Source organism: Phalacrocorax aristotelis, chromosome 29, assembly GCF_949628215.1.
Source record: "Phalacrocorax aristotelis chromosome 29, bGulAri2.1, whole genome shotgun sequence".
Taxonomy (NCBI): Eukaryota; Metazoa; Chordata; class Aves; order Suliformes; family Phalacrocoracidae; genus Phalacrocorax; species Phalacrocorax aristotelis.
This window is the reverse complement of record NC_134304.1, coordinates 325,953-345,888: the sequence shown is the minus strand read 5'-3', so window position 1 is coordinate 345,888 and position 19,936 is coordinate 325,953. Positions and strand designations below refer to the sequence as shown.

Below are 19,936 nucleotides of genomic sequence, written 5' to 3'. Positions count from 1 at the left end.
CCCACCGCCCCGACACACGCGCGCACATGGCCTCCCACCCACACGCGTGTGCATGAGGCCTCCCGCAGCAGCAGCACACAGGCACAGGGCACACACAGTTCTTGCACACTCACATGCTCACTCGCACACACATGTTCATGTACACATGCACAGAGATGTGCATGCTGATGCACACACGCATGTGCATGCACATGTGCACGCTTGCACACACGTGCACGCTCACACACGCGCATACATGCACACAGATGTACAAATGCACACGCACACTTAGGTCCACGCACACTTGCACACACGCATGCAGACACACGTACATACATGCTCGTGCACGCACATGCATGTGCACACACACACGCAGGCACACACATACTGGGAGTCAGTGGGGCCATACTGGGAGGGGGTGAGACTGGGGCATTACTGGGAGTCAGTGGGGCTGTACTGGGGGGGTCACAGGCCCACCAGGGCTGACAGGGGGGTGGGGGTGGGGGCTGGGAGCATGGGGGGGGTAGTGGGGCAGGGTTTGTGGGTCTCCCCTGCTGCAGGGTTGGGGGTACCCCTGTGTGCTCCCCAGATGCTTGTGTCCCCCATTGCCCCCCAGTGTCCCTCAGAGCCCCCGCCTGGAGCCCTGTGCCCCCCAGTAACCCCCAGAGCCCCCCCCCCACCGGACCCCTATGCACCTCAGAGACCTGTCCTCACTCCCCGCCTCCCAGTGCCCCCCTTCCCAACCCCACCTCCCCAGTGCTCCCAGTAAACACGCCGGCTTTCCAGTAAACCAGCTACCTCCCGCCCCGCACCCGCCGTAGCGATCCCTCATAGTCCCTCCGCGCCCCGCCCGCCCACGGCCCCGCCCACGGCCCCGCCCAGGCCACGCTGCACGGCGTAGGCCGCACCCATGGCCCCGCCCCCTCCCCACTGCCGCAGGACAACGGCCCCGCCCCCCGGCGCCCCGCCCCCGGGAAAGACAAGCCACGAGGCAGGGGCGGTGGGGGGCGGGCCACCGTTTATTGACCACGCCCACGGCGGACCCAGGCGTCCGGGGGTCCGACCCTCCCCCCACCCCGCCGGGACTCCAGGGCTAAACCCACCCCCAGCTCCGGCTCTGCAGGGGTGGCTGGGGGGGCCATGGGGGGGTCCCGAGTGCCCTTGGGGGGTGCTGGGGAGTCCTGGGGCATTCTGGGGGTCCCGGGGATCATGGGGGGTCCGGCCCCCCCCCACCCCGTATGATGTGCATCAGTGGGACCCCAGGGCTGAGCCCCCCCCAGCTCCGGCTCCACAGGGGAGTCCTGAGGGACTCTCGGGTGGTCCCAGGGTGTCCACCACCCCCGCCTCAGAAGGTGTGAACCAGTGGGACATTGGGCAGCTCTGGGGCTGGGGCTCCTGTCCCTGTCCCCCCACCACTGCTGCCACCCCCAGACACCCCCCGGGCAGGGGTGGGGGACTGCCCCCCACCACTGCCCCCCGGTACTGGCTCACCCCGGACCAGGAGGATCCGGGGGGGTCCGGGGGGGGGCAGCTGGGCCAAAGCCTGCAGGCAGAGGCGGGCAGGTCCCCCTCCGGCCCCCTGCAGTAGCAACACAGGGGGTAGCCCCCCAGCCGCCCCCACCACCGTCAGCCGTGGAGATGGGGAGGGCGACGGGGCCCCCCCGGCCACGAGCACCTCAGGGGGCTGTGGCTGGATGCTGGGCACCTCTGCAGCCTGGAGATGGACATTTGTCACCTCCGTGGGCTCGAGGTGGACACTGGGTGCTTCCACGGTCTTGAGTTGGATGCTGGGCCCCTCCACAGTCTTGAGTTGGAAGTTGGGGACCTCCACGGTCTTGAGTTGGATGTTGGGCACCTCCACGGTCTTGAGTTGGACGTTGGGCACCTCCACAGTCTTGAGTTGGATGTTGGGGACCTCCAAGGTCTTGAGTTGGATGTCAGGCACCTCCATGGTCTTGAGATGGATGTTGGGCACCTCCTCTGTGGCTTTCAGTTGCACATTAGGCACCTCTGGGGTCTTGAGATGCACGTTAGGCAACTCCGTGGTCTTGAGTTGGTCGCTGGGCACCTCCATCATTTGGTGACAGGAGTTGGGCACCTCAGTGGCCTGGAGATGGACATTTGTCACCTCCATTGTCTTCAGTTGGATGTTGGGCACCTCCGTGATCTTGAGATGGATGTTGGACACCTCCATCATTTGGTGATGGACACTGGACTCCTCGGTGTCTTGGAGATGGACATTGGTCATCTCTGCGGTCTGGAGATGGACGCTGGGCATCTCTGTGACTTGGAGGTGGACACTGGGCACCTCAGTGGTTTGGGGACACACACTGGGCACCTCTGCGGCCTGGAGATGGACATTAGTCACCTCCATGGTTTGGGGATGGATGCTGGGCACCTCAGTGGCTTGCAGCTGGACAGTAGTCACCTCTGTGTCCTGAAGATGGACGCTGGGCATCTCTGCAGCCTGGAGATGGACACTGGACACCTCCATGGTTTGGTGATGGATGTTGGGCACCTCAGTGGTTTCAAGATGGACATTGGGAACCTCAGTGGTTTCTAGATGGACATCGGGCACTTCTGTCGTCTGCAGCTGGATGTCGGGCACCTCTGTGGCCTGGAGATGGATGTCAGGCACCTCTGTGGGCTCGAGATGGACACTGGGGACCTCCGTGGTTTGAATATGGACACTGGGGACCTCAGTGGTTTGGAGATCGATGTTGGACATCTCTGTGGCTTGGAGATGGATGTCGGGTACCTTGGTAGTTTGGAGATGGATATTTGTCACCTCTGTGGTCTGCAGCTGGACATTGGATACCTCTGTGGCCTGGAGATGGACACTGGGCACCTCCGTGGCCTGGAGATGAACATCTGTCACCTCTGTGGCCTGGAGATGGACACTGGGCACCTCTGAGGGCTGAGGCAGAGCTTGGAGCTGGATGTTGGTGATCTCAGAGGGCTGTGGCAGGGCTTGGAGATGGACATTACTCACCTCCGTGGCCTGCAGCTGGATGTTGGTGACCTCAGAGGGTTGTGGCAGGGCTCGGAGCTGGATGTTGGTGACATCCAAGGGCTGTGGCAGGGCTTGCAGCTGGACATTAGTCACCTCCGTGGCCTGCAGCTGGATGTTGGTGACCTCAGAGGGTTGTGGTAGGGCTCGGAGCTGGATGTTGGTGACATCCAAGGGTTGAGGCAGGGCTTGCAGCTGGACATTTGTCACCTCTGCAGCCTGCAATTGGATGTTGGTGACGTCCGAGGGTTGTGGCAGAGCATGGAGCTGGATGTTGGCCACCTTGGAGGGCTGTGGCAGGGCTTGCAGCTGGACATTTGTCACCTCACTGGCTTGGAGCTGGATGTTGGTGACATCCAAAGGCTGCGGCAGGGCTTGCAGCTGGACATTAGTCACCTCAGCAGCTTGGACATGAATGTTGGTGACATCCAAGGACTGTGGCAGGGCTTGGAGCTGGACGTTGGTCACCTCACTGGCCTGGAGCTGGATGTTGGTCACCTTGGAGGGTTGTGGCAGGGCTTGGAGCTGGACATTTGTCACCTCGGCAGCTTGGAGCTGGATGTTGGCGACATCCAAGGGCTGCTGCAGAGCTTGGAGCTGGACACTTGTCACCTCCGTGGTTTGGAGCTGGACATTTGTCACCTCGGCAGCTTGGAGCTGGATATTGGTGACCTCCAAGGGTTGTGGCAGGGCTTGGAGCTGGACATTGGTCACCTCTGCTGCCTGCAGCTGGACACCGGTGACCTCAGGGGGCTGCGGCCCTCGCGGGGGGAGGACACCACTGACGCCACCCCTCAGGACAATGACGCTGGCCCCAGCTGGAGCCCCCGCCACTGCCTGGAGCTGGACACCGGGCAGCGCCTGTCCTGTGCCAGGTACCAACAGGATGCTCTGCCCGGCAGTGGAGGGTCCCGATGCCTGGGGACCCTTCCCCGCCTGGGGCGGGGGACCCTCGGCGGGCAGGAGGGTGAAGGCAGGGGGCTCGGCCGGGGAGCTGGGCAGCAGGAGGAGCTTCCGTGGGGGTGCCGGAGGGCTGGGGATGAGCTGCAGGCCCTGGGGGGTCTGCACCAGCAGGAAGGTCTGGGGTTCAGCAGCGGGTGGAGGGGGGTGTCGGGGGGTCCCGCGGGGCCCAGGAGCGTGGGTGCGGAGGTGACGCTGGAGGTAGGAGGCCATGACAAAGGCCTTGGGGCAGAGCGGGCAGCGGTAGGGACGGGCGGCTGAGTGGGTGCGGCGGTGGAGCTGGAGGTTGGAGGAGTGGGTGAAGGTCTTGCCGCACTGGGGGCAGGCATAGGGCCGCTCACCGGTGTGGACCCGCTGGTGTTGCCGGAGGTTGGAGGTTTGGGCGAAGGCTTTGCCGCAGATGGGGCAGGCGTGGGGCCGCTCGCCGGTGTGGAGCTGGCGATGGCGGCGGAGGCAGGAGGTGTTCTTGAAGGCTTTGGGGCAGTCGGGGCAGCGGTAGGGCCGCTCGCCGGTGTGCTGCCGGAGGTGGTACTGGTAGTGGGATGCCCACTTGAAGGTGAGGCCGCACTGGGCGCACTCGAAAGCCCGCAGCCCTGTGTGAACCCGCTGGTGGATCTGGAGGAGGGAGGAACGCTTGAAGGCCTTGCCACACTCACGGCAGGCGTAGGGCCGCTCGCCCGTGTGGTCCCGCATGTGGTAACGCAGCCCCGAGGAGCCCTTGAAGGCTTTGCCACACTCAGTGCATTGGTAAGGGCGCTCCGGGGCAGGCTGGGGTGCTGCTGGGGGGTGAGGAGCCTCAGGGGGAGGGTGCAGTGGGACAGCAGCGGGGTGGCTGCGTTGGTGGCCCAACAGCCCGGCCAACTGGGTGAAGGTCTTGGGGCAGATGGTGCACTTGAAGGGCCGCTCGGCAGCGTGGCCGTGCCGATGCCGGGCCAGCCCTGAGCTGTTCTTGAAGGTCTTTCCGCAGGTGGGGCAGCGGTGGGGGGTGGCTGGGGAGGTCACTGCTGTCACTGAGTGGCTGCTTTGGTGGCCCAGCAGCTCCTCCTTGCTGGTGAAGCTCAGTGGGCAGGCAGAGCACCTCCAGAGTGTCTCTGGTGCCGCAGCAGGCACCGGGAGGAGCGGCGGCATGGCAGTGTGGCCAGCGTGGCTCTGGAGGTGTTTCTGCAGGCAGGCATCAGAGACGAAGGCCTTGGCGCAGGTTGGGCACTCGTGGGGCCGGGTGCCAGCGTGGGTGCGGCGGTGGAGGAGAAGGTTGGAGGAGTGGGTGAAGGTCTTGCCGCACTGGGGGCAGGCATAGGGCCGCTCGCCGGTGTGGACCCGCTGGTGTTGCCGGAGGTTGGTGGCTTGGGCGAAGGCTTTGCCGCAGATGGGGCAGGCGTGGGGCCGCTCGCCGGTGTGGGTGTGACGGTGACGGCGGAGGCTGGAAGAGTTCTTGAAGGCCTTGGGGCAAGCGGGGCAGCGGTAGGGCCGCTCGCCGGTGTGCTGCCGGAGGTGGTACTGGTAGTGGGATGCCCACTTGAAGGTGAGGCCGCACTGGGCGCACTCGAAGGCCCGCAGACCCGTGTGAACCCGCTGGTGGGTCTGCAGCAAGGAGGAACGCTTGAAGGCCTTGCCGCACTGGGGGCAGGCGTAGGGCCGCTCGCCCGTGTGGCCTCGCTGATGGTAGAGGAGGGCGGAGGAGCCCTTGAAGGCCTTGGGGCACTCGGGGCACTTGTAGGGCCGCTCACCCGTGTGGCTGCGTTGGTGGTGGGCCAGGCGGGATGACCATCTGAAGGCCTTCCCGCACTCCCGGCAGGCGTAGGGCTGGTCAGCCGTGCCTGCAGCCCCTGCCCGGGACCCGGCCGGCCCTGCTGGTGGTGTCGCTCCCGCCATGCTGACAGCCCTGGGGGGGGGAAAACGTGGGGGGAGGGGGCTGGGCAGGGTGCGGCACCTGCCCCCCCCACCCCCAGATCAGAGGGACACGGCTTGGCCATGTGGACTGGCTATGGGGAGGGGGCGTGGCCTCCGCACGGGGGCGTGGCCTCAACAGTTAGGGAGGAGTCGGCCCCAGCACATTAGCAAGCACTGTGGGGGGCGTGGCCCGGCCTTATGGGCGGGGCCACCCCAGAAGGCCCGCCCTATCTGCCAGTGTTCCCCTTCAGGCCACCATAGCTGAAATCCTTCCAGGCCCCGCCCCTGCCGCCCCCCAAGCTCCCTTAGGCCCCGCCCCCGTCCGCCTTTCCCTTCAGACCCCGCCCTCGCCGACCTCCACTCCCTTCCAGGCCACGCCCCCACCGTACCTGAAATCCCTCCAGGCCACGCCCCCGCCAAGCTATGACCCCCCTCCAGGTCCCGCCCCCTGCCCGCCTTTCCCTTCAGGCTCCGCCCCCGCCTCGCATCCAGGCCCCGCCCCCGCCGCCCCTCGAGCCCCTGCAGGCCCCGCCCTCACCGGCCGCCCCGCGCAGGCGCCGCCGCCGCCGCCCCGGCCCCGTCGCCGCTGCCGCCGCCCCCCAGTGCCCGCTCACCTGCCTGCCGGGAAGGGCTCGGGGAGGCGCCGCCGCGGCGGGGCAGGGCAGGGCAGGGCAGGGCCCGCTCCGGCCGCCCGCCGCCGCACGCCCGCCCGCCCCCGCCGCCGCGCAACGACTGGGCCGCGCCGCCCGCCGAGCCACGCCCCCCGTCGCGCCGCGCGCACCCAGTGGTTGGGCCGGGCCCGCGCGGAGCCTCCTGGGAAATGGAGTGCGAGGTGCCGCCATCTTGGAGCGGGGAGAGGGAGAGGTGAGGGGCGCACCGCGTGTCCCCGCTATAACGGGTCCGGGTGCCCCGCGGGTCACCGCGATCAGGGGCCGGTTGCCCGGCGGGTCGCGGGTCGCCCGTCCCCACCCAGGAGTCTCAGGGGATTTCGGGGGCCTGGGGCATTCAGGGGGGCCGGGAGGGACTGGAGGCGAGGCGTGGGCTCCGGGGGGGGGGGTGCAGGAGGTTGGGGGCCTGATGGGGATTTGGGGGGCTCAGAGCTGTTGGGGGAGCTGGGGAGCAGGAGGTTTGGGGGCTGATGGGGTTTTGGGGGGCTCAGAGCTGTTGGGGGAACTGGGGGGCAGGAGGTTTGGGGGCTGATGGGGATTTGGGGGGCTCAGAGCGGTTGGGGGGACAGAAGGTTGGGGAGTCTGATGGGGATTTGGGGGCTGGGGGGGTTAGGAGGCTCAAGGGGGTTGGGGGAATAGGGTGGGCAGGGGTTTAGGGTGAGCTGGGGGAGTTAGGGGGAGCTGGGAGAAAGGGGTTGGATGAATTTGGGGGCTCAGAGGGGGTGGGGATAACTGGATCACTAAGGTGAGGCATGGGGATTGGGGGGAATTGTGGGGCTGGGTGTGATTGGAGGGGGTGCTGGGGTGTCCCTCAGGTCACCCGTGGGACCTCCTGGAGGAACTGGTGCCACTGGAATATGTGGTGGGTACAGGAACAGGCAGGATCCCGGGAGCTCTGTCACTCTGTCTCCCTTGTCCCCAGCTCCCCTGGGCCCCCCCCAGCCCCACCAGTGACGTCCCTTCTCCCACAGGCCACCCCCTCCCTCGGCTGTGACACTGAGGACACAGTGATGGGCACAGGACAGGAACCACCCCCCACCCCGCAAGGAGCCCCAGTGGGGAGAGTGGCCACCCTGGTGAGGGTGGCTGGGGGTTCCCTGTTGCCAACCTCCCCACCTTCGTGACTGACCCCTCCATGTCCCTTGGGGGGGGGGGCCTGTTGCTTGGGTGGGTTGCCATAAGGGGGTGGGTGTGCCCTTATTGCTTCCCCCTTATACCCCCCTTATTGACCTTGCTTACAGCCCCCTGCCCATTGTTGCCCCCTCTTGCTTGCAGCCCCCAGGACTGGGACCAAGGACACTGACACCCTGGAGCCACCAATGTGCCTCCCGGGGGCAGGTGGGTGATGGGGGTGGTTGAGGGGGGCAGAAAGTCACTGGGGACCTGGTGGCCCCATGTCCCTGTGCCTGGGATGCGCCATAGTCCCCTGGGGGGGTGGAGCTGGAAATGGGGCAGGGGACCCTCCTATGGGTGCTGGCCCGGGTCAGCAGTACAGTGGGGGATGCCCCACATGTCCCCCTGTGCTCGCCCTCCCTGCCCCACATCTCCTGTCGCTGCATGGCTGCATGCACCTTCTTTGTCCGTATATTGTCCATCCTTATACAGTCCTGCTATCGTCTGCCCTTCTGTCATCCATCTTTATATCATCTGCCTTTATATTGTCCATCCTTATATTGTCCATCCTTATGCACCCCTTGGCTTTGGTAGCAGCGAGTATCCCCCCCCGTGGCCTATAGATTGATGAAAAGCCCGCTCCCCCAGTAGCCTCGGTCTCCTCCTGCTTCTTCCCCGCAGCCTGGATCTCATCGAAGCAGAGGAGGAACCCAGGCAGACAGCAAGGTCCTTCACCTGGCCAGCCCTCAGGATCAGAACATGCTTCTGCCCACCTTCTCTACACACGTGGAGCATGTCAGATGTCCCTGTCCTCCAGCCATCTCCGTCTGCACCCTCTGCGCCCTTGGGGTCCTCATGTAGGATGCAAAACACCTGCCCCGCCTGCGCTGCTGGGGGTGATGCTGAAGATGATGCTGGAGATGCTGGGGATGATGCTGGAGATGCTCCAGCACAAGTTTCCCTGCGCATGTACACATAGCATTGGCTGCACCAGCTGATTCAGTGGGTCATCTCTTGCTCTTACCAATGCTTGCTCTTACCCCGACTCCTCCATGACTCCTAGTGCCACCTTCCCTGTGGCAGGAGGCTTCTCTGAGTAACAGAGGCATCAGAGAAGCCCTTTCCCTTCCCCACGGGTCATTTCCTGCCTCCAACGGTGGCTAGTGCTCTTGGTGCAATGTTTACAAGAGGATGCTCGCCCAAAATCAGCACCTCATGCAGAGGGGCAGTACGGGAAGTAGTTTGAAACCCAGGCAAAGTGGGTACAGCAAGTTACAGCTTTATTTCTTCATACCTTGGTGGCCATTTCTACCTTATTCAACCTCATTTTATTTCATGTAAACAACCATGGAAAAAAAATAATTGGCAAAAGGAGCTTGCTTTGCCTTCCACTCTCCACACGAAGGTTTCCCCAGATATTTGCCATGAGGCAAGCATTTCTGGGGGTGGCTGATACCAAGCAGCCATCACCAGTCTTCATCGGCTGGCTGTGGGCTCCGGCTCACCTGCAAAGAAGCCCAAAACTTAATTCATAGCTTAGTCAGAGTGTCGTGGTGGTGAACTGAAAGTTTGTTCCTGAGGTTGGATCTGAAAAGCAACCCGAGTCAATGCTCGTCCCAGTCATTTTTGACCGATAAGACGCGGTTGAAGTCCTTGGGTCAACCATGGAGACCCCGTCCCAGACCTGGGTGAGCTGAAGAGGAGAGAAGAATCATGAGGAAGAGGGCAGCCTAAGCTAAGCAAGAAGAGAGAACAAGAGCTAGGCAGCAGGACATAGTGTCTGGTGTTCTCTGCTTGGCAATTAATAACTGGCAGATCCTTGGCTGACCTGCTGCCAGTTTTGGTCCCATGGGCGTATCTGCAGCCTCACCACCCACATTTGCCCACGGCGATGGAGAAAAGGGCCTCTTGCACATGGCCTCAGCAGGTTTGGGTTGAATTCCTGCTGCAGATCTGAACAAGATACTAGCTGAAAGTGGAAGAGGCTGCTCCCCTTCCCCGCCAAGAGCACCTGCTGCCTGTGCCAAGCCTCTGAGATGCTCCTGAAGGGTTGCCATGCTGGTGCCCACACCTGATCCGCTGGTCTCAGCCCCCTCAGTGGGGCCAGACCTGAGTGTGCTCATCAAGGCAAGGATCCAAGGGCCATTTAATGCTCATCCATTTTCTTGTCTGTTGGCTATGGAGTATAAGCAGACACACTTGCTGGGGTGAAGCTAAGACCTACAACCAAGACCTGCAACTCTCCCAGCCCTCCCCATCCCCTTTCTGATGTCCTCTTGTGCGGTGGACCCACGGGACATCAGCCGCAGCAGCTGTGGCTGGTCACCAAGGATCAAGCGGAAAGCAGAAGACTCAGTTCCCCTTCATCCACTGGACTCCATGTGATGCAAGAGCCACCGGGGAGCCGGGGGACGGAGCAGTGTGGAAAGCATCCTTTCCCAGCTGCCTTCATCAGGTCTTTGGTGTATTTCTTCTCCAGCTGGTGATGGAGGACCTGATCTCAGTTTCTGCCAAGCCTTCCTCTTCCCACACCCCTGCCAGGCTGGGAACAGCTTCTCCAAAAGTCCTTTGCTGTCAGCTGGGCACCCTGTGGGTGACAGACTCTCCCCCCATGCTAGGCTTGGGGCTGCAGAGATCCTCCTGGTCCTAGCAGGGCTTTGTGGTGAGTGCTCTCGTGTTTCCTCCCATATCTCCCCCTCCCCATTGCTGGCTGCATGCAGCATGCCAGGGTGCTGCTGCTCCTCTTCATATCTGGGTGGTTTGATTGAGGTTGCTGCAAATTTGTAAGGTGCACAGTTATAGCAACACCCATGGTTTCACGGTTAAGGTGCACATATAGACCAACACCCACGGTTTCATGGCTTCATAAGGTGCACATGTAGAGCAATGCCCATGGTTTCACGGGTGCTTCTGCAAGTAGGGTAGACACAGACCTGCAAAGCCCAGCTGCAACAAGCAGCCCTCCTCCAGCTGATGGCTGCAGAAGGCTTGATGCTCCCTCAGAAGTGCCACTACTTCTAGAAGGTGCATGCCATGAAGAGGGGAGGAATTTTTATGGCAGCGGAGTCACACAGCACATTAGGAGTAAGCAGTGAAAAGTGGGAAAGGTGTAGAAACCAAGTGCAGTGAGCATGTTGCTGCCATTTCAGTAGGGCTGGTGATGGGCTATGGAGCTTGAATGGCAGGCAAATACCATGGTGTGGATATGCTTGGGTCAGGCTGGTCTGAGGAAGCAGGATGCATGCTTGCAGAAAATAACAGAGTCCTTTGATCAGCTCCATTCCTTACCCTGGGGTCAAGGCTGTTCATCCAGCAAAGCCTGGTTAGAACCCTCGGTGCAGAGACCCTGGCATCCTGTGCTCTGGCTGCACAGTCTTGCTCAAAGTCACTCCCACAAAGAGCCTGCAACTCAGTTACCCATGTTGGTGTTGTGCTTAGGGAGTTAATCCTGCAACCTGTGCAGAGTCGAGCACTTAAAAAGCAATTAGCAGTGCACTTAAAAAGCAGTTAGCAAAGCCTTCTTTGTTTTAAGGGACTGTATTCTCAGCTGGAAAAGCCTGGAGTTTGCTTGAGGGTCAGCTGCCATGTGTCCCCCTGAAAATAATAAACCCATATATTTTCATGTCTTTCTCTCTCTCTTGCTGGTTGTTACCTGTTCCTTTTCGGCCAACAAGTGTCAAGACGCTTTCCCAGCTGCTGCCTAGCCTCTTCTTTTGTATGATTTCCCATTAACATCTCCTTCCCTTTGGTCTCTATTGTTGCCAGCATCAGGTCCTGCTGACATAAGGCTGGTGAATGGCTCTGATTCCTGCGTGGGCTAGCTGGAGGTGTTTTACAGTGGGGGATGGTGTGGATGACCAGTGGAGCCTCAACGGAGCCCGCGTGGTCTGCCAGCAGCTGGGCTGCAGGACAGCACTGTCAGCCATCTGCTGGGCTCTGTGGACGAGAAGCAGACCCCATCTGGCTGGACAACACATGCTGCACCAGGACAGAGGCTGCCCTTTCCAAGTGCCAGGCATGGCCCTGGGGAGCCCACAGCTGCGGGCACAGGGAAGATTCCAGCATCGTGTGCTCAGGTGAGGAACACGCACCCACCATGGTTTGCATCAGCCGCTGTGGACAACCAAAGGGTTAAACAGAAGGCAGGACAACCATCTTGCCCCTTGCTATTGATTGGTTGCCCCTTCTTTTTGCCTGGTAGCCACTTTTTGAGTGGTTGCCCCTTCTTGTTGACTGGTTGCCCCTTGCTGTTGACTGGGTGCCCTCTGATTGTATAGTAAGCGTAGACACCCAGCTCACAGATAGACACCTATGGCCACTGGCAGGTAGGACTTTTAATTTTGAGCTGGATCTGGCCCCTAGAGGCAGGCAGAATTACTCCCTCCCTCCCTAATTTTGTGAAGAATTAGCCTCTTCACACCATTGCTCCAGGCAATTTCCAAATGCTGTTCTCACCTTCCAAAGCTCTCCACATCTCCTGGCATCAGGGCTCCAGCTCCCTGGCCATTTCTCAGCCCAAGCGCCTCCTGGCTTGACGGGGATGAACCCTTCCGTGGGCACAGCCTGTTGGATGCCATCTGGGCTTGCTGGGCAGGAGCTTCTGCTCCTAAGCATTGCTGGTGATGGCACACCCAGCAAAGTCTCTGACTGTTTGCCCCCTGGGAGTGTTTGCAGGGGCACCTGCTCCAGGTTTGACCCATACCAGGCTGGTGGACGGCTCAAATTTCTGCTCCGGCAGAGGTGAAGTCCTCCACGATGGTGTATGGGGCACCGTGTGCGATAACAGTTGGGGCCTGATGGATGGCAAAGTGGTGTGAAGGGAGGTGGGCTGTGGCCAAGCGCTGTCAGCTCTTTTCTGGGCTGCCTTCGGGCAGGGGTCGGGGCCCAACTGGCTGGACGAAGTGACCTGTGCTAGGACGGAGGCTGCTCTTTCTCTGTGCTGGGCCAGGTCCCAGGGAAGCCATAACTGCAACCACAGAGAGGATGATGGCGTTGAGTGCACAGGTAACCCTTGGCTCCTGCCCCATCAGGGCTCGCATCCAGGCTATCACAGACTTTTTTATTTTTTTGAGGGAGGGGTGGAGAAAGGAGCAGAAGACCTTTGAAATGGTCCAGGGTGTAGATGTCTCCACTGCAGCCCTGCCAATGGAGGCAGGAAGAATCCCGTGATGGGTGGGGGTGCGCTGGGGAAGAGAAGAGTGAGCTTCAGAGGGCTGTCCCATCCAGGTGCCACCTGCTAGGGAGGGTGATGAGTCTGGGGAGGTGGTGAGTGCCTGAGGGGTGCCTGTTCTCATTTGGGATGGGCAATCTCCTCACCCTCCAGCCACAAGGTTCTGGGATGATTGAAGGACCGGGCAGCTCCAGCCCTGTCACCTCTCCTGGGACATCCAGATGTTTCAGGTCCTTGTCTCTTTTCAGAACCAGCCCTGGTCTAGCTGATGAATGGCTCCAGCTGCGGCTCACGGTGAGTCGAGGTCCACCACAACCAGCACTGGGGGATGGTATGCGATGACAGCTGGGACCTGAGTGATGCTGAGGTGGTCTGCTGGCAGCTGGGCTGTGGGCTGGCCATGTCAGCCCCTGGCAGGGCTCCGTTTGGGCAAGGGCATGGTCCCATCTGGCTGGACGAAGTGAACTGCAGAGGGACAGAAGGTGCCATCACTGAATGCAGCTTCAAGCCCTGGGGAGCCCATAACTGCAACCATGGTGAAGATCCAGGTGTTGTGTGCTTAGGTAAGTCTGGTCCACGTTATAGCTTCAGGAAGAAGTTTTTCTGTAGGTATGCTTGCACCTAATTCCAGTTTGCTTCTCTCTGTGCACACATTGTTTTCCTTTGGGTAAAATGCCACTGCAAGCAACAGTCAAAAATGCTTGGGAGGTGAGATAGCTCTGCTTCTGCAGGCATCATATCAATGGACTATCTGGATGCACTGTTGCCTGTTTCTGGTGATCCTCTGACACCTTAAAATGTCGGTTCTCAAGTGGCTTGCCATGTCCATCATGTACACGTGCTCTGGATGTTGAAGTGCATGTGATTGAGGAGGCACTTGGCCATCGATGCTTGCCATGCATGGCTGCAGGCTTCTCCATCTCTATGTCCCAAGCTTCTTCTGGATCTCTAGAGGTAGTCCAAGATGGAAAGTAATCCCCCCCATCCCTCCAGCTTGTAATGGGATGCCAGTCCTGTCTTGCCAGAAGACAAAACCTGGGTGACTTCAGGGATTATTTGCAAGGTGCTGCAGTAGAGCAGCACTGGGAGGTGTCCACCTTCTCCCGTTTTGGACCCCATGGAGTTGTGGCTGGTGAACAGCTCAAGCCTCTGTGCTGGAAGAGTTGAAGTGCTCCATAGGCATCAGTGGGGGACTGTGTGCGATGATGGCTGGAATGAAGAGGATGCCACAGTCGTGTGCTGGCAGCTGGGCTGTGGGATGGTGGTCTCGGCCCCGGTGCGCTCAGTTTGGGCAAGGGCGCAATGCCACCTGGCTGGACAACGTGAACTGCACAGGGAGGGAGGACACCCTCTCGTAGTGCCTGGCCAGGCCATGGGGGACACACAGTTGTGACCGTGGGGAAGACGCCAGTGTGGTGTGGTCAGGTAATGTCACCACCATCGGTTTGAAAAAGGGTCTGGGCATGCCCCAGCCCTGTAAAAATTCAAGGTCAGGTTGGAGAGGGCTCTGAGCAGCCATGTCTAGTTGAAGATGTCCCTGCTCATTGCATTAGGTGACATAGCATCTAGAGAACAAATCTTATGAGGAGCGGCTGAAGCAACAGGGTTTGTTTAATCTGGAGAAAAGGAGGCTGAAGGGAGACCTCATCGCTCTCTACAACTACCTGAAAGGAGATTGTAGCGAGGTAGGTGTCAGTCTCTTCTCCCAAGTAACAAGTGATAGGACAAAAGGAAATGGCCTCAAGTTCTGCCAGGGGAGGTTTAGATTGGATATTAGGAAAAATTTCTTCACTACAAGGATTGTCAAGCACTGGAACAGGCTGCCCAGGGAAGTGGTTGAGTCATAATCCCTGGAGGTATTTAAAAGACATGTAGATGTGGCACTTCAGGACATGGTTTAGTGCTGGACTTGGCAGTTAGGTTAACAGTTGGACTCTGTGATCTTAAAGGTCTTTTCCAACCTAAATGATTCTATGATTTTATGATTCTATGACCTTTAAAGGTCTCTTTGAACCCAAACCATTCTGTGCTGGTGTTATCTCCTTGCTTAGGCTCGGAGAGTGCACACCTGCCAGTGGCTCAGGAGGCAGTAACAGGGATACGCACGCTGGAGAGTGAAGGTGGGCTTTCATTCAGCACAAGCTGGGTCCTACATTTGTAGACCCCACTGGAATTGTTTTGAGCACCACGGCCAAGAATGTCATCTCAGGATGGGGGTTCCCAAGTATGTGCTCAGCACAAGTTGGAGGGGAGTGATCCTGGCCATGGGAAATATGATGATGAAAACCTTCCAGGAGGAAAAGCTACAGCATGGGGCATATCCTCATGACTGAGCTGGGGAAATAAGGGCCATGGCTGATGTTGGAAAGACTTGTCCCACTATCCAGGTTTGCCCTTCCCTCCCACCTAACTTCAGACAAACCTCAAGGCTTCTGTGGTCCCCTCAAGGCCAGTGGGAACAGAGAGGTATCTCCATATCCTTCTGAGAAGGATGTCTGCATCCAGTGAGTTATCCAGGACTGGATGCACTTGCTTGGGAGCCACCTGGGCTCAAATGCAGTCTCCTTGGGGAGAGCACTGCATGGGTGGTACATCCTGCAGGCACCTCTATCTTAACTGGTCACCCATGCTTCTTTGAGGAGAGAAATGGGTGACCATGGGATGTGGTTTGCAGAAGGGACCATTTTGCAATCGGCTAGCCCTGGTAGGGTCCACCAGGAATAAGCCACACTACAATTGCCCTGCTTGGAGCAGTCAGAGTGGTGGCACCTTGAATGGCCTTGGCTCCCCAGCGATCCACCGTGGGGACGCCTGAAGCTTAGACAGTCGTGATGGTGTATGGATGTGGGCATTGAATGGCCACAACCAGTGCAAAGGTGCTACAGCACTGACAAGACAGACCATGCCTGATGGTGACAGGGTCTTAGCAGAAGCTTTCTTTATATCTCCTTTCCTGAATCATATGACCACAAAACAATATAGATTGGAAGGGATCTATGGAGAGTTCTGGTCTAATCACAGAATCACAGAATGGCAAGGGTTGGAAGGGACCTCTGGAGATCAACTTGTCCAACCCCGCTGCTTGAGCAGGCACACCCAGAGCAGGGGGCACAGGACCGCGTCCAGGCAGGGTCTGAATGTCTCCAGAGAAGAGACTCCACAGCCTCTCTGGGCAGCCTGTCCCACTTCTCTGCACAGTAAATTTTTTCTCATGTTTAGGTGGAACTTCCCGTGTTCCAACTTGTGCCCGTTGCCCCTTGTCCTGTCATTGGGCACCACTGAAAAGAGTCCGGCCTCATCCTCTTGACACCCATCCTTTAGATATTTATAGGTAATGATGAGATCCCCCCCTCAGTCTTCTTTTCTCCAGGCTGAAGAAACCCAGGTGTCTCATCCTTTCCTCAAAACGGAGATGCTCCAGACCCTGATCACCTTGGTAGCTCTCCGCTGGGCTTGCTCCAGCAGTTCCCTGTCCTTCTTAAACTGGGGGTCCCAAAACTGACACAGCACTCCAGATGTGGTCTCACTAGGGCGGAGTAGAGGGGGAGGATAACCTCCCTCGCCCTGCTGGCCACACTCCTTTCTATGCAGCCCAGGATACCATTGGCCTTCTTGGCCCCAAGGGCCCGGTGCTGGCTTAGGGTTAACCTGTTGCCCCCCAGCACCCCCAGGACCCTCTCAGCAGAGCCGCTCTCCAGCAGGTCACCCCCAGCCTGTGCTGGTGCGGGGGGCTGTTCCTCCCCAGGGGCAGGACCTTGCACTTCCTCTTGTTGAATTTCATGAGGTTCCCCTGGGCCCAGCTCTCCAGCCTGCCCAGCTCTCGCTGGGTGGCAGCACAGCCTTCTGGTGCATCAGCCACCCCTCCCAGCTTGGGATCATCAGCGAACTTGCTGACAGTGAACTCTATCCCTTCATCCAGGTCATTGATGCATATGTTGATCAGGGCTGGACCCAGCAGAGACCCCTGGGGAACACCACTAGTGACAGGCCTCCAACCAGACTCTGCCCTCTGAGCTCTGCCTTTTAAAGGCAGATCTTCCACTCTCTATTAGACCAACTAGACCATGTTGTTCATGGCCTTGACCAGTGAAGATGTGAAAGTCCCCAAGGATGGAGATCCAAATGCCTTTCTTGTCTCTGTTATAATATTTAACCATCCTCATAGGGGAAAAGTATATTTTCCACTGCCTAATGGGAACTTGCCATGGCGCACACTGTGCTCATTTCCTTATGCCCTTGTGATGGCCATTTATCTCCTGAAATAGCTCTGGATGAAGAAATGTTTTCTTTCTTCTCACAGGCTCTGTTACCATCAAACCTCTGCATCCTCTGCTGCTGCTCCCATTGCTGGTCTCAATCATCCCTCCAGTCTTGATGCTGGTCTGCAGGGTTATTCTGGACCAGAGGAGGAGTCGAATGCAAAGCAGGGTTTTTAATTCCCCACTAGGTAAGCTCCACTGCAGGTGAAGAGGGCAACGGAGTTTGCAGAAGTGTGTGGTTGGAAACGAATTTTGTTCAAAACATTTATGTCAGCAGAGTTGGGGCAGAAGGTGTTTTTCCCCGTGGCTCATGTTGAAAGGAACTTCCTTTTCTGGTCTGACCTCTTCTCTCCCCATCCCCTTCCCCTTTCTCTTTCTTTCCCCTCTTCCCCTTTCACTTTGACACCATCTTCCCTGCTGGGTTATGGACACACTGGGAGGTGGGACAGCCCTTGAAGCCTCCTCAAACACTGCCTGCACTTCCCCCTGCTGCCTGTGCTGCCAGTACATCAGACAGGAGCTCTGAGCAGAGGATGGCTCTATGGGTTCCTAGCTCCCTTTTGGCAAGGGATAATCCACCTTTAGCCCAAGGGGTGAGAAAAGGCCAGAAATGGTGTCTGTTCCTGAAGTTTTAGCACTGTGGTGGAGACTCTTGGAAAGTGGTGTTGAGCGGTTGGGGTTGCCCATGTTGAACATCCCCATGTTGTCTTGTTGAATGTCTGTCATGTTGACGAAAGGTGATGGGTGTGGTGCTGGGTGTGGACCAAATGCTGGATCAAGGGTGGTTTCTTCAAAGCAGGCTTCGTGTCTGAGTGCTGGCAGGGGCGATGGTGGTATGCCCTGTGCTGCCACTGTTGGCCAAGCCAAAGTGATTTGTGTTGTCTCCAATGGAGCGAGCATCCTCCGTTGGTCTTGTTAAAAGGGAAAAATTCAGGCTACATGGAGCAAACCGTCATCTGAACCACTGTGCTCTGCAGGTTTTGTGCGCATGGAGGAGCTGATTGTCTCTGACACATCCACCTCGATGCCTGGGAAAGAAAAGCAGCAGCCAAGGTGGCTCCTGCTAGGGATGCTGACAAGAGAGCTTAGCGCAGCCTGTGACCAGCCCAGACCTTAACCTCCAGTGATGCAGCTCCGTCACAGCACACAGCTCTTTCACCAAAGGCCCTGGACCACCTCATCTCTACAGAGCCACGTCACTAGATCCACCACCGATCTCCATGCCCACCTCAGTCAGTCACTCCGAGCGATACAAGGAGTGATACACACTGTGTGGCACCAAGAGTCTGCAGGCAGAAGACATGTGATGCGTAGAAATATTTCAGGTTCCCTCTTTCAATTTTTTTTTTCATGCATTTGTGAAAATAAAAACATTCTGTAAGACTCAAGCAACGATTTACCATTGGAGGATTTTTTTTTTTTGTTGGAGGGTTTTTTTCTTCTTTTTTTATAGCCAGTCAGTGGAGACTGTAAGTTTACCCCGAAGTATATGCCAGGGTTTGTTTCCCTACAGTGGTTAAATTGAACAGCTTTGCAAACTCCACCCGAAAGCTCAGTTTAGGCCTCACATAAATCACCATTCAAGATACCCTAATTTTAGGACATTAATATGGGACTGGCAAACGTGACAAAGGATCTATAGGTCACTAGATGCATCTGTATGGGGGCAACTAGATCTCGCTGATCACTTCCATCTGCTGCATTCCCAGTCACGCTCCTGTGCCTTGTGTCCTTGGACATCAGTCTCCTGGGGCCTTTCAGAAGACAGGGGCTTCTTGTGAAGGGCTTGGAAGGCATGGAGGTGCAAATCAGCCATGCGAAGGGATGCTGGAAGGAGGTTTAAGAAGCTCTGAAATAAGCACTGGGTACAACCACGGCTCATGCCAACCCAAGTGGCATGGGACTATAAGCAGCCGAGCAGGACCCCATGAAAGCATCCTGCTGTGAGTTGGCAGGACAGTCCTACTCACAAAGGACCAGGAAAATAGGTAGCCAACCAGAGAGAAACGGGATGAGTGACGTGATCAATACAGTGGCTGTATTGTGGTAAAAGCATGGTGGGGTAAAAGCATGAATATCTGCAAGGCAGGGGAAGAGTAGAAACAGGGCATGCACGCTGGGTCACAGGAGCTTAGAAGACGAAGGCTTGGAGTGCCCTGAGAAGATTGGCCAAGCTGGAAAACAGAAGATGGCTTGCATGATGTGTGGGAAGCATCTGCCGAGGGAAACGAGGAGTGCATGAAGAGCCCAAACAGGCCAAAAGCTCAGAGAACTCATGAATAAAAGTTGATCCTACAGTGTGAAGGACACTTGCAAAGGAGGACCTGGCAAGGCTACAGCCAAGTCTACGCCTGTGGTATGTACAAAGGAGTGTTTAAGGCTTGTGGAAGTGCTGCTCTGAGTAGTTAGCTCTTTGTGTCAAACTTGTAGTAAGCCTTGCATGAACGTTTTGTAGTCCAGCTGATGGTGATGTTGGGACTTTTCAGTTAATACCTGCATGGATGTGGGTTGGTCCTGGGCTCTGCTGCACTAAAAAGGAGTTGCCCAGGGCACATACTCCCTAGTTTCGGCCACTTTTCAATGTCCTATGCTCGCTTTTCTGCTGTTCTCTCAATCTGAAGGTCAGCAGCACCAGTCTTCCTCATGCAAGGGGACTTGGCAGTGGGTCATCAGGGGTCCAAGCTTTTTCCACAGACGAGTGTGATGTTGATAGGGTTTATTCTTCCTCCTCACCTTCTTCCATTTTTGGATTCACGTGTTTTCTGACATACCTTCACACTTTGTTTTTTCTTATCTGTCCATAAATCAATATTGCACCTAAACTGACTACAAATGGGGCTTATCCTCTGTGTTGGGTGCTCGTTCTTTGATACCCCTAAAACCGTTT

General features: G+C 58.0%; 2 protein-coding genes across 5 annotated transcripts in view; one reads left to right on the top strand and one right to left on the bottom strand.

The window, feature by feature from the left end:
• Positions 1 to 971: 971 nt before the first annotated feature.
• LOC142048918 (uncharacterized) lies at positions 972 to 6,587 on the bottom strand. 4 transcript variants are annotated; one of them, XM_075076251.1, is made up of 3 exons: positions 5,910 to 6,136; positions 5,677 to 5,861; positions 972 to 5,530 (listed from the first exon to the last, which is right to left on the bottom strand). In XM_075076251.1, exons 1-3 carry the CDS (start codon positions 5,920 to 5,922, stop codon positions 1,325 to 1,327), a joined length of 4,404 nt encoding a protein of 1,467 aa, XP_074932352.1. In that variant the 5' UTR covers positions 5,923 to 6,136; the 3' UTR covers positions 972 to 1,324. The 4 variants fall into 4 exon arrangements, with proteins under 4 accessions (XP_074932352.1, XP_074932349.1, XP_074932351.1 ...); XM_075076248.1 differs by lacking the exon at positions 5,910 to 6,136 and adding an exon at positions 6,454 to 6,587 and having other exon boundaries at positions 972 to 5,831; XM_075076250.1 differs by having other exon boundaries at positions 5,677 to 6,136.
• The window catches only part of LOC142048923 (scavenger receptor cysteine-rich domain-containing protein DMBT1-like), a 25,997-nt gene continuing 12,539 nt past the window's right edge, over positions 6,479 to 19,936 (top strand). Inside the window, exons 1-7 of the mRNA XM_075076268.1 lie at positions 6,479 to 6,703; positions 7,783 to 7,845; positions 8,302 to 10,282; positions 11,386 to 11,696; positions 13,039 to 13,353; positions 17,091 to 17,237; positions 18,027 to 19,405. The gene's annotated coding sequence lies outside the window, so the exon portion shown is untranslated. The remainder of the gene's footprint in view (positions 6,704 to 7,782; positions 7,846 to 8,301; positions 10,283 to 11,385; positions 11,697 to 13,038; positions 13,354 to 17,090; positions 17,238 to 18,026; positions 19,406 to 19,936) is intronic.